General features: G+C 41.8%; 1 protein-coding gene across 1 annotated transcript in view; it reads left to right on the plus strand.

The window, feature by feature from the left end:
* The first annotated feature begins 9049 nt into the window (after positions 1-9049).
* The window catches only part of ric8a (RIC8 guanine nucleotide exchange factor A), a 32679-nt gene continuing 27783 nt past the window's right edge, over positions 9050-13945 (plus strand). The window contains exon 1 of the mRNA XM_026366674.1: positions 9050-9242. Within this exon, the coding sequence (XP_026222459.1) occupies positions 9147-9242 (96 nt within the window). The 5' untranslated portion in view covers positions 9050-9146. The remainder of the gene's footprint in view (positions 9243-13945) is intronic.

Genomic DNA, 13945 nt, shown 5'->3' on the forward strand with positions numbered 1-13945 from the left:
GCCATGTCAAGGCGTCATTAATGGACGCACAACTATTGCGTAGCCCGGAAGAGGGGAGTTCTAAGTGTTTCTATTACCTATATATTGTCATTAAACTCATGTATTAACAAAAAAGTAGAGATTTTATATTTAATTTCTTATGTTGTTCCATAATCCCATTTGCTTTAATATCGCATAGCGTAAAACAAGTTCAAGAAACTCTTTGGATATTTGACAATCGCCAATTTTACTGAAGGTGGCTATGAATTGAGGTATTTGAGTATTGAAGTCAATGCCTAAATAATAAATGGGTATATAGATGAAAAATAAAATAAGTGTGAATAATTCAATAATTTCAATTAATTCGAATGAATATTTCTTTATTTGTTGTCATATAGGTATTTTAATTTATTCCATCTATTTTATTTATTTATTTATTTTTACTTCTGTCAGTTTATCTGAGGTTATCTGACCTGTAATTCATACTCTGACTAAGCCAGTTTCTTTTCTTGCTGACAACTTCTCCAGCTTTAGAAAGCATACATTCACATGGCACTGATTAGCGTGGATACATATTTTTGTGCTTGTTCCATTAGGTTAGAGGACTACTACTGTGGAAAATCTGTGTGTAGCCTGTTCACCCAAACTTTTCCAAAGGTTGAAAGCTAAAAGACAAGACAAACATGACAATAATGACCACTGAAAGGTTTCAATTTGTATATTGTTTTTACTTATTTTATCCTGCATATTCTCTTGCCTACAGAGTTGTCAACTCCACAGCTCCATCTTATCTCAGTTCAATCATTCAGGTCTACATCCCCTCCTGTCCACTGCGCTCAACCGAGGAACGTCGTCTGGTGGTACCAGCACAACACAGTCGACACCAAGGAAAACTGTTCAGCTCAGTGAACAATGGTGGTATGAGCTGCCTCTCTGCACGCTCAGCCACCTCACTTGCAATCTTTAAAAACCTGCTGAAAACAGAACTCTTCTGCATCTTCCTTTGCACTTAAAAAAAAACCTTTTCTACTCTTTTGTTCCCACATCTCCTGAACAGAAACCCCTTTTTGATAGCACTTTGCTTTGATGTTGTTTCTCCTTGACTTAGATTTTGTTTGCTTGCCTTGTTCCTCACTTGTAAGTCGCTTTGGATAATAGCGTCTGCTAAATGACTAAATGTAAATTAGGAAACTACTTATTAACATGATGGATTTTGTACATTTTGTGCTGCTGGTTCAGGTGGGGCTTATGTAGATGTGTCCAGTTAGTGCTGCATCAGCACTGCACATTAACCAGTCAGTCATTGCACTGCATGTTGTGCTTTGTCTTAACTGCAGAAACCACTGATTAACAGTGACAGGACGGCTGAGTTCTCAAAATTGTTAAACTTATTTGGGATGGTTGCACACCTACTGTGCCAGCATTTTTTATAAGTAAATTTTAATGTAATATCAAATACAGCTTACTTGCCAGGATCAAGTCAAATGAAATTACCACTAAACCTAACATTTCTGAAGATTTTAAGTAAAATTGTTGTTGTTACTTAAATGTATATATAAATAAAACCAATTATTTTTTTCATGAATAGAAACAACATTATCATTGATAATATTAAGTAAATCTTACTATTAATGTAAGTAGATTTTACTATATAGTTTTTTGTTTGACTATACATATGACTTACTTCGATTAAGTTATATTACTCATTATAATTGTCTAAATGTTGATTTTTTTTTGTCATATTATCAAATGTAATCATCTTCTGTATGAATTATCATTTATCACAAATACCACAATAGAATTCAAAATAGAATACAATTAAACAGTTTATTTTGTCAACATTAAACAATGAATATTTCACCTATTCAAGACACAAGAATTTAAAGTTACTTTCAGTACAACCTCTGAACATTTGTAATGACAACCGTTTTCCTCTGAGCCCTTTTTGGCAAGTGAAATATCAGCAGCCATTTGTGCAACATGCTCATTTTAGTGTCTGCTGTTCAAAAATAAATCAAACCTAAACATGACAAAATTTCTGTACACCGCATTTCAAAATCTTTTTTAACAGACGTTGCAAAAAATATGAGGATATATCACAAACACATACAAACAAATGCAAGAAGAAACAAACAAACAACAACATCAAAAAAGCTGTGGGGTGTCGGTGTCTTGTCCAAGGGCACCTCGACATATAGATAGATAGATGGATAGATAGATACTTTATTGATCCCCAAGGGGAAATTTTGGTGTTGCAGCAGCCATTACACACAAAAACATTTGAACATTGAGTAACATAATCTACACAACAATACACAAAACACAGTACAAGAATAACATACAGTATAGACAGTAATAACAACAAAACACACTGTAGAACTTGAATGTAAAGCGACTTAGTTACACATTGTTAAACCATCAACATGGACACTGACTCTCTGTCAAGGAGTCATTGTATAGGCTGATGGCTGTTGGCACAAATTACTTCCTGTACCTTTCCTTGTCACAGCGGAGCTGGAGAAGTCTCTGACTAAAACTGCTCCGCTGTTTGACAAGTGGGCAGTGGAGAGGATGTGAGTTGTTCTTCATGATGCTCAGCAGTTTGTGCAGCATCCTCCTCTCCACCACCTGCTCTAAAGGTTCCAGAGAAGCCCCCAGCACAGAGCCAGCTTTCCTCATCAGCTTATTCAGTTTCTTAGTGTCGCTGGCTCTGATGCTGCTGCCCCAGCAGATGACAGCAAAGAATATTGCACTGGCTACAACAGACTGGTAAAAGATCTGCAGCATCTTGTCGCACACATTAAAGGACCTGAGCTTCCTCAGGAAGTAGAGTCTACTCTGTCCCTTCCTGTATACAGCCTCTGTGTTGAACTTCCAGTCCAGTCTGTTGTCCAGGTGAACTCCCAGGTATTTGTACCTCTCCACCACCTCCACCTTCTCACCCAGAACGGACACAGTGTCAAAGCCAGTTTTCTTTCTCCTGAAGTCCACAACCATCTCCTTGGTCTTGCTTACATTCAAGGTCAGATGGTTGTTCCCACACCACTCCACAAAGCTGTCCACCAGACCTCTGTACTCTGTCTCCTCCCCACCACTGATACACCCAACCACTGCAGAGTTATCTGAGAACTTCTGCAGAAGGCAGGACTCAGTGTTGTACTGAAAGTCTGAGGTGTACAGGGTGAAGAAGAAAGGTGAGAAGACAGTCCCCTGAGGTGCTCATGTGCTACTGAGCACCTGCTCAGACTCACAACCCTGCAGTCGTACAACCTGTGGTCTGTCTGTCAGGTAGTCAATGATCCAGGAGGCTGTGGAGGAGTCTACCTGCATCTTCAGGATCTTCTCTCTCAGCAGGACAGGCTGTATGGTGTTAAAGGCACTGGAGAAATCAAAGAACGTGATCCTCACAGTGCTGTTTGCCTTGTCCAGGTCTGAGAGAGCTCGCTGGAGCAGGTAGACAATAGCATCATCTACTCCAACCCGGGGGCGAGAGGCGAACTGCAGTGGGTCTAGTGATGTCTCGACCTGATGTCTCAAATGAGTCAGAACCAGTCTCTCCAGGACCTTCATGATGTGTGAGGTGAGGGCGACTGGTCTGTAATCATTTAGAGCAGAAGGAGATGAGGTTTTTGGAACTGGCATCAGACATGATGTCTTCCAGACCTTTGGCACCTGCTCCATTCTCAGGCACAGGTTGAAGAGGTGCTGTAGAACCCAGAGAGCTGCTCAGAACAGGCCTTCAGGACTCTGGGGCTAACACCATCAGGTCCTGCTGCCTTATTCTGGTTCAGCTTCTCCAGCTGCCTCTTCACCTGGCTGCTGGTCACTGACAGATGGGTAGGGGAGGTGGGTATGGTATAGGAAGGGGAGGGGGATGACAGTGGGATAATTTTGTCTGTCAGAGTTCAGCAGTGTGTCTGGAGGTGGAGGAGGGGGAGAGGGAGGGCGGTAGTGCTGTAAACCTGTTGAAAAAAATAGTTCGGCTCGTTGGACTTGTCCAGGTTCCCATCCACCTGGTTCACCTTCTCCTTGAAGCCAGTGATCTTCTTCATTCCAGACCACACATGCTTCATGTTGTTCTGCTGGAGTTGGTTCTCCAGCTTCCTTCTGTAAGCGTCCTTACTCTGCCTCAGACTCACCCTCAGCTCTCTCTGCACAGACTTAACCTGGTCCTTGTCTCCCTCCAAAAAGGCCTTCTTCTTCTTGTTCAGCAGTTCCTTTAAGTTGCTGGTGATCCAGGGCTTGTTGTTCGAGAAGCCTGGAGGAACCAGGAATAGAACCCTAAAGCCCCTAAAGCATACTGTTAAAACTTTTAAAACAAGTGTACCTCACTGTCCTGCTCGTTTTCCATCTATCCCTGCCCTGCACATTTCTGAGGGTTTAGCACAGTGCTGGGGGGTATGCAAGGTTGAGGGCATAAATCAGCCCCATAAGAAATGCACATGCTTTAGCTGTACTGAAGCAAACTGGCAAAATATCTTTGCCTTCAAGAAGGATGGGAACATACACTGGATGCTCTCCATCAGCACAATGGACAACCAGTATCTTGAGGATTTGTCAAGTGGTGGCATTGCTGTGTACCACCTGCGCACAATTTACCAAAAAACTGCTTGATTGATTTACAGTACCTTAGTTGTTAATGCAGAATGAACACATGAAAAAGCATCATTAAACATTAGTCTATAAACATTTTTTAATATTCTTTTTGAAATAACCATTATCAGTTGTACAGCCTGGGACAAGATTGCTGCACCCTTGCATAAATGTTGCTCTCTGCTATAAACTGCCTCTGCCTCTCCTCTTTATGTTACCTGAAAATCTAGAGATTTACACCTCTACACTATTATTCCATGAGCCACATTTTAATGACACAAGCTAGCACAATTTAGTGGAATGACCACTAACCCAGAGACTCTCTGTCAGAGCTGCTTCCACTGTCTGCCTCTCATCATATAAAATTCTTCTCCTCACTTATAAATCCCTCAATAATCAGGCTCCATCTTATCTCAAAGAACTCATAGTTCCATATCTTCCAAGCAGAACTCTATGTTCTCAGACTGCAGGTTTACTTGTGGTTCCTAGAGTTTCCAAATGAAGAATGGGAGGCAGAGCCTTTAGCTATCAAGCCCCTCTCCTGTGGAACCAGCTCCCAGTTCACGTTCTGAAGGCAGACACCCTCTCTTCATTTAAGAATAGACTTAAAACATTCCTTTTTTATAAAGCTTATAGTTAGAGATGGATCAGGTGACTCTGAACCATCTCTTAGTTATGCTGATATAGGTTATTCTGCTGGGGGACCTCTACTGACAAACTGAGCTCCTCTCCTCTCTCCTTTCTCCTATATCAATGCAAATGCCACCATTGCATGTCATTAATTTTGTGTCTTCTCTCTCCTGTAGTTGTGTTTCCTCCTCTCTGTCTCCCTCTCTCTGTACTTTTCTGCAGGTATCCTTGGCCTGGAGTTGTACATCTCCAGAATCCAGTTGACCTGCCCAATGTTCTTGCTGCTTGTTATTGTCTTTATGGCTTGCTGTTCTTTTCTCTCTTCTCTTTCCACTCACCCCAACCGGTCGAGGCAGATGGCCGCCCACTATGAGCCTGGTTCTGCTGGAGGTTTCTTCCTCTAAAGGGAGTCTTTCTTCTTCTAACCCTAACCCTTACAGTGTAAGGTGCCTTGAGATAACTTCTGTTGTGAATTGGCGCTATACAAATAAAACAGAATTTAATTGAATTGAATGCTGCAGCATCAAGAAGGTGTTGTTCCAGGCCATGTCCACCTCCTGGATCAGCAGTTATGAGATCTTTATTGCCAAGTTCAGAATGACATTAAAAACATGGACAGACAAATAAAAACAATTTGCAAAGTTGTAAAAATTTATATTCCATCTGTTATTCAAACTACATTAGCATAATATTCCATCGACATGAACAGTATGTAAATATTATATACTGACCACTTTATTTGGTACACCTGTACAATTTAATCCAATCTAGTGCAGCAGGTCTGCCATAAATTATAGTATTCTTCTTGCTAAGAGTTATGTTTTGGCAACCATATATAAAATGAATGAATTCAATTCAATTCAATTTTATTTGTATAGCGCCAATTTACAACAGAAGTTATCTCAAGGCACTTTACAGTGTAAGGTTTAAGACCTTACAGAAAATATTTATACAAAAAATTATAGAGAAAACCCAACAATCCCATTTGAGCAAGCTTTAGGCAACAGTGGAGAGGAAAAACTCCCTTTAGAGGAAGAAACCTCCAGCAGAACCAGGCTCATAGTGGGCGGCCATCTGCCTCGACTGGTTGGGGTGAGTGGAAAGAGAAGAGAGAAAAGAACAGCAGGCAATAAAGACAACAACAAGCATCAAGAACATTGGGCAGATGAACTGGATTCTGGAGATGTACAGCTCCAGGCCGAGGATACCTGCAGAAAAGTACAGAGAGAGGGAGACAGAGAGGAGGAAACAAAAACTACAGGAGAGAGAAGAAACAAAGTTAATGACATGAAATGGTGGCATTTGCATTGATACAGGAGAAAGGAGAGAGGAGAGGAGCTCAGTTTATCAGTAGAGGTCCCCCAGCAGAATAACCTATATCAGCATAACTAAGAGATGGTTCAGAGTCACCTGATCCATCTCTAACTATAAGCTTTATAAAAAAGGAAAGTTTTAAGTCTAGTCTTAAATGTAGAGACGGTGTCTGCCTCCCGAACCTGAACTGGGAGCTGGTTCCACAGGAGAGGGGCTTGGTAGCTAAAGGCTCTGCCTCCCATTCTACATTTGGAAACTCTAGGAACCACAAGTAAACCTGCAGTCTGAGAACGGAGAGTTCTGCTTGGAAGATAAGGAACTATGAGGTCTTTAAGATAAGATGGAGCCTGATTATTAAGGGATTTATAAGTTAGGAGAAGAATTTTAAATTCAATTCTGGGACTAGAATATTAGAACTACTTCAGTATGGCTCCACCACCCACAATTCAATTCAATTCAATTCAATTCAATTCAATTCAGTTTTATTTGTATAGCGCCAATTCACAACAGAAGTTATCTCAAGGCACTTTACAGTGCAAGGTTTAAGACCTTACAGAGAATAATTATACAAAAAATGATATAGAAAACCCAACAATCCTATTTGACCAAGCTTTAGGTAACAGTGGAGAGGAAAAATTCCTTTTAGAGGATGAAACCTCCAGCAGAACCAGGCTCATAGTGGGCGGCCATCTGCCTCGACTAGTTGGGGTGAGTGGAAAGAGAAGAGAGAAAAGAACAGAAGACAACAAAAACAACAACAACAAGCAGCAAGAACATTGGGCATTTCCCGCTATTTCCCCAAAGGGCTCAACAAAGTATGTTTATTATAATCTCAATAATATAGTTAATTTATCACATTTCCTTCACTTAAAAAAAAAGGAAATTCTTACTGTGATGGCCGCACATGCTGCCACACAAGTGAACTGTGGATAATCCTTAGGTATTGGTATTGGTTTAGATTTATATACTTTAACCACCATAATTCAGTTTATACGTTTATAAAGATTAAGTTTATACATTTGGAAGGTAAAGAAAGAAAACAAAGTTTATTTAATATACTTTATTTAGTTTGTTTGCCAGTACATTAGTTTCTATTTATAGTGCACACATTTAGTTATCTTCTGTACTGTCATACTTATGTTTAATAATTCTTGCCTGTGTTAATATATACTATTTTGAGTTACCAGTGCAGAGGTTGCTGAGGCTGTTGCTTCTGCTGATGGCCGTCTTCTCAGGCCTGTTTTATACAGGAAGAGGCTTATTGGATTGTACTATAGCCTACCACTGGTGAGGGGGGATTTAGTATTGGCCTCAAGTAATACTGTAAGAAATCTCAGTTAGTTAGATCTCTGATCAAAGTTATCTTTGATCAGAGATCTGAGATCAGAGAAATCTCTAGAACTGCCTTTTTTCACATGAGAAACATTGTTAAAATTAGGAGCATCCTGTCCCAAAGTGATGCTGAAAAACTAGTCCATGCATTTGTTACTTCCAGACTGGACTATTGTAATTCCTTATTAATAGGATGTCCCATTTACTCATTAAAAAGCCTCTAGTTAATCCATAATCCTGCAGCCAGAGTTCTGACTGGAATTAGCAAGAGAGATCATATTTCTCCTATGTTAGCTTCTTTCCATTGGCTGCGTGTAAAATCCAGAATTGAATTAAAAATTCTTCTCCTCACTTATAAATCACTTAATAATCAGGCTCCATCTTATCTCAAAGAACTCATAGTTCCATATCTTCCAAGCAGAACTCTACGTTCTCAGAGTGCAGATTTACTTGTGGTTCCTAGAGTTTCCAAATGTAGAATGGGAGGCAGAGCCTTTAGCTATCAAGCCCCTCTCCTGTGGAACCAGTTCAGGTTCAGGAGGCAGACACCCTCTCTACATTTAAGACTAGACTTAAAACTTTCCAATGTTCTTGCTGCTTGTTGTTGTGTTTGTGCCTGCAATTCTTTTCTCTCTCCTCTTTCCACTCACCCCAACCGGTCGAGGCAGATGGCCGCCCACTATGAGCCCTGTTCTGCTGGAGGTTTCATCCTCTAAAGGGAGTTTTTCCTCTCCAATGTTGCCTAAAGCTTGCTCAAAGGGGATTGTTGGGTTTTCTATATCAATTTTTGTATATTTATACTATGTAAGGTCTTAAACCTTGCACTGTAAAGTGCCTTGAAATGACTTCTGTTGTGAATTGGCGCTATACAAATAAAACTGAATTGAATTGAATTGAACTTCAAAGAGTTCATTGTCAAGGAATTTATAATGAGGATGATCTTACCCATAGATACTTCAATATCTTAAAGTATTCATACATTTTTTATGGCTCCTATTACACACAGTCTCATAAACTACAACTCAACTGTAGTTTAAAAAACAATACAATTTTATTTAATTAAAAAAAATTACAATATTAGAGTTATGACGTGGCATAAGGAAACTTAGCGCACACACCTCTCTCTCTCTCTCTCTCTCTCACACACACACACACACACGCTCACTCCGCTCCGCCCCTGCTAAACGCAGCGCAGCAAAATCCCTCCGTTAATCGCTTGTTGCTGCCTGGTAGGGGTTCGAACACACCAGACCCACACTTAAGCCACAGACAGTCCTCGGAGAGTTTGAGATAGCTAAATGGCGATAAAAATGGATTTAAATAGCGTCATAGAACAGGTGGAGAAAGGAGAGCAAGACACTGCTTTGACGGCTCTACAGAGCTTCAACAGGCAGGTAAACATCAGCGTTACAACAGCATAACAACGGGACAAACCCGAGGTATTCGAGCGTAGGTTTTATCTTACACTCTTGGCTATTCTGTAAATGTTACTAGTTTGAGTTTAGGATCCTGTCTACATAAAAATCGCTTCTTTTTCAGCTTAGTGGGCAAGGAATACCTCTGTTTAGATGATGACGCTTACATTATTCTTGTAAGGGATGGCTTGTGGACTGTAGGTTATTATTAATTGGTATTGGTAGAAAGCTTAATGTCTTCATCCATCACTGATAAAAAGCTTGTGTTGGCTTAAGTAGCAAATATACTCACTGGCCACTTTATTAAGTACTGTATACATGTACAATTTAATTCAATCCAATACAATGCAATTGTACAGGTATACCTAACAAAGTGGTAAAATGTAAAGAATATAAATGTAAAGAAAAGCTTCTTAGGATACATACTAAAACTGTTTTAAAGCTACTTTAATTGATGATTTTTGCAATAACATTGTTACTGAATAATGGTCTGAGAAACTGCAACAATATTGTCCTGGAAATTAACACTGTAACTTTTGAAAGAAACATCAACAAAAACCCCATCAAACTAAAACAAACATTATTGTATTGCCATACAAATAATTCACTACCAGTTTAGTAGCAGCTCACAGTAAGTAGTAAGAAGTGAGGACTTCTCCTTTACTCTTGCACTTCAGTCATTTGAAGGCAGCAGATCATCTGTTCCATTGGCAGTCTCTTTTCTAGATCTAGAAGGCAATAGGATTAGATTCTCTGATACGCAAATAGAGTCTTCTACTTCCAGGTCCTGTTTTGCTATACTAAAGCACACTCAGAGATGAGCAGCTTAGTCTTGTAGGTGACTCCGTCATATAAGCTGCACAATCTGTGTTACTTAGAAGAAAGAAGTCATATTATACCCCATTTCAGGATGAAACAACTGGTCCCAGAGGTCCAGAAAATGTGTCTGTAAATTTTCATGCTGAAAAAACATGTAGATTATTAGATTGTTACTGGAATGTTCGAAAGAGCTTCAGAGTAAACAATCAGATTTGGGATGTTGGTTGCTTTAAATGTTCCCCACACCTCTTCACTGAAGCACATATGATGTAGGACAATTTGGGTTACAGCTTCAGTCCTTCTTGTCGCCTTGTTAATAGGCGAAGTCAATAAAGTACAATTAATTCAGTCTGACTGAGCAATAGGATTATATGGTCTGGTGTCACGAGGCTAGGCTCAGACTCCATTGCCAGAGACCAAATAGAGGAAAGAATGAGTATTTATTATAATACAACAGGTAGGAGATGATGTTGGGTGAGTAAGACGGTTGAAAAACGGATTGTGGTGGATGGGGTAGTAATAGAACAGAGAGTTGTTGACCTGGGTGAATTGTGGAGGGAGTCCAAAAGCGGTGGAGGGGGGGGTGGGGTGGGGGGGTGTAGTGATGGTGAACTGGAAGTGGTTGCTGACAGTGAGAGATGGTATTGATGGCCACAGTCAAGATGGCCGACCAAACGGCGAGCACGTGGAGTAGTAGGACGCAGATGGTGACTGAATGAAATTGGATTCTTGGCTAATATCTGTAGACAGGCTCCAGGAGAAGTAAGGATGGTTTTGGCAGCAGCACCATGCAAAGTAGTCCAACTTCTAACAGAGATCCTAGTGATACAAAATCCACAATCCAAAAACAGGCTTATAAATACGGTCTGAGGTCATACCGATGTCCAACTCCTAACACAGATCCTGGTGGTTACAACATCCACAATTAGAAAATCAAGGTGATAAATACAGTCCGAGGTCACATACAAGGTGGTCAAACACAGAGACAGAGCACGGTAATGAGGAGGGAAATAGAAGCAGGAACAGGTCCAGCAGAGAAAAGAGGTAGAGGGCGAGGAAGAGATTAGAGCAGGTGTGGTAGTAACACTCATGGTACCAGAGGTTCAGACAAAGGCAGATTCCAGGTTGAGCAAGGGAAGAAGGGTGAGGGAAAGAACAGATCTGGTGGTAACCATACACCACCTGGAAAAGCGCGTGAAGACGGCAAGGAGTTGTGTATGTGCTCAACCCAGACTGACTTCGTCGACCAAGATGTTGGGTCCTGGGAGCACAGAAGACGGAGCTGGTCTCCAGCTCCTGGTTGAAACTCTCTTTCTGACCGTTGGATTAGGGGTGGAAGCCAGACGACAGGCAGACAGAGATCCCCAACAGGCAACAGAAAACTGAACTGGGGTGCTCTGTCAGAAACAATGTCATGGGGGAGACTATGGTGACGGAAGATGTGTAGGATAAGCAGGTCTCTTTAGCAGATGGAAGCTTTGTCAGAGCCAAAGTGGACCATCTAGGATAAGCGGTCCGCTATGGTCAGGCTGGTGTTGAATCCCTTGGAAAGATGAAGCCCAGTGACAAAGTCCACGGGTGTGTGGAACCAAGGATGATGAGGGATGGAGAGAGGATGCAGGAGCCCCACAGGTGGTTGATGACCCAGCTTGTTTTGGGCACAGGTTGAGCAAGAGGATACAAAGGCTCAGACATCTGCCAATATAGTAGGCCACCAGAACCGCTGCCTGACCACAAAGAAAATGCACGCTGTTCCTGGATGACAAGGTAGGTGAGAGGAGTGGCACTAGTCCAGCACCGTAGAGTGAAGGTCATTAGGGACAAACAACTTATTAGGTGGACAAGCTGAAGGGGGTGGAGCGTAGGCATTGAGTACCTCTTTTTTGATGTCCAACAGGGTGACTACAAGTTGGGTGGCAGGAGGAAGGATGAACTCCTATGAGCCAGGAGATCCCAGTGGTTCGAACTGTCATGACATGGTATCTGCTTTGGTGTTTTGGTGACTTGGATAATAAGACAGGAAAAAATTAAACCTGTTGAAAAACAGGGCTACCTGGCTTGTCGGGCATTTAGGCGATTTGGCCTTTTGGAGGTACTCAAGGTTTTTATGATCTGTCCACACCAAGAAGGGCTGCTCCGCTCCCTCCAACCAGTGGCGCTATTCCTCTAGCGCTAATTTAACTGCTAGCAGCTCTCTGACATCCATCTAGAGAAAAAAGCAGAGGGTTGCATCTTGTTGCCTTTTCCCGAGTGCTCAGAAAACACCGCCCCTACAACCTGGTCAAAACCTCCACCACGAACTGGTGATCTGGGTCCGGTAAGGTCAGAATGGGTGCCGTGGTGAATCTCCCCCTCAGATGATCGAAGGCTTGCTAGGCTTCTGGGGTCCACGAGAAGCAAGTTTTGGTGGAGGTAAGAGCGTGAAGCTGGCTGGCGATGTTGCTATAACTTCTAATGAATTTCCTGTAGAAGTTAGTGAAACCCAAGAAGTGCAATAAAGCTTTCTGGGACTCGGGGGTTAGCCACTACTTCACTGTCTGGACCTTAGCAGGATCCATCTGAATCTGGCCGGTGAATCCCAGAAACAAGACTGTTTTGGCGTGGAATTGGCATTTCTCTGCTTTAACATAAAGGTTGTTCTGTAAGAGACGTTGCAATACCCTCCGCACGTGTTTCACATGTTTGGTTTCAGACTTGGAGAAAAAAAGGATGTCATCAAGGTATACAAAGACAAACTTATTCAGCATATCTCCTAATACATCATTAACTAGATTCTAAACAGAGGCATTGGTCAGTCCGAAAGGCATTACCAGGTACTCGTAGTGTCCAGAAGGAGTGTTGAATGCAGTCTTCTCAACCCGTCCAATTTTTCAAGGAGCTCTCGAGCCACTAAGTCATCCTTCATTCTTTTGTTCAATCCTTTATAAAAAATGGTGACCAAGGCAGAGTCATTCCAATCACAGAGAGCCAAGAGCTAAATTTAATGGAATACTCTGCCACTGACCTAGATCCCTGCTTGATCTCCGACAACATGATTGTCGCTTCTTTATCTGGTTTGGACGGATCAAAAATCTTGATAAGCTCCACAGAAAAAGTCTTGAATGAGAAGCAGGTGGGTGACATTCGGCTCCACTCTGCCGTTGCCCAGGCTCTCGCAGGTCCGGTGAGCAAGGAAAACACGAAACCAACCTTGGCCTGCTTGAAAACAGAGGGTTGAAACTTTTAAGTAGATGGTGCATTGTGTAAGAAATGGCTGACAGTTCTCTGGGTCTCCATTACAAATGCATCATGGGGGTTTGTTTGAGACCAGTTCACGAACAGGAGAAGGGGCTATTGCAGGTTCAGGAACAGGTGATGATTGTGAATTACAGGAGGATAGCTTGCAGTAATTTTCTCCTAGGCGTTACCAATGTCAGACAGGGCTCCCTCTACCTGTCCCTTCCAGGCCTGGTCTCTGGTGGAGTCAGTTTCATGGCCAGATAGTTCTGTCATGAGGCAGGGCTCAGACTCCATTGCCAGAGACCAAAGAGAATATTTATTATAATAAAGACACAAGTGATAGTATAAGGGATCTCTGTCGAGCACCAGCAAGAAGTAGACAACGTCTGGTGAGTAAGGCTGTTGAAGAACAGATTGTGGTGGATGGGGTAGTAATAGAACTGAGAATTGTTGACCTGGGTGAAATGTGGAGGGAGTCCAAAAGCCAGAGGTTGTGTAGTGATGGTGAACCGAAAGTGGTTGCTGACAGTGAGAACTGGTCTTAAGGTCACGGTCAAGATGGTCGACCAAAAGGAGAGTACATGGAGTTGTAGGACGCAGATGGCGACTAAGTGAAACGGAATTCTTGGTTGATATCTGTAGAC

Source organism: Anabas testudineus, chromosome 6 (assembly GCF_900324465.2).
Source record: "Anabas testudineus chromosome 6, fAnaTes1.2, whole genome shotgun sequence".
In the NCBI taxonomy this organism is placed as follows: Eukaryota; Metazoa; Chordata; class Actinopteri; order Anabantiformes; family Anabantidae; genus Anabas; species Anabas testudineus.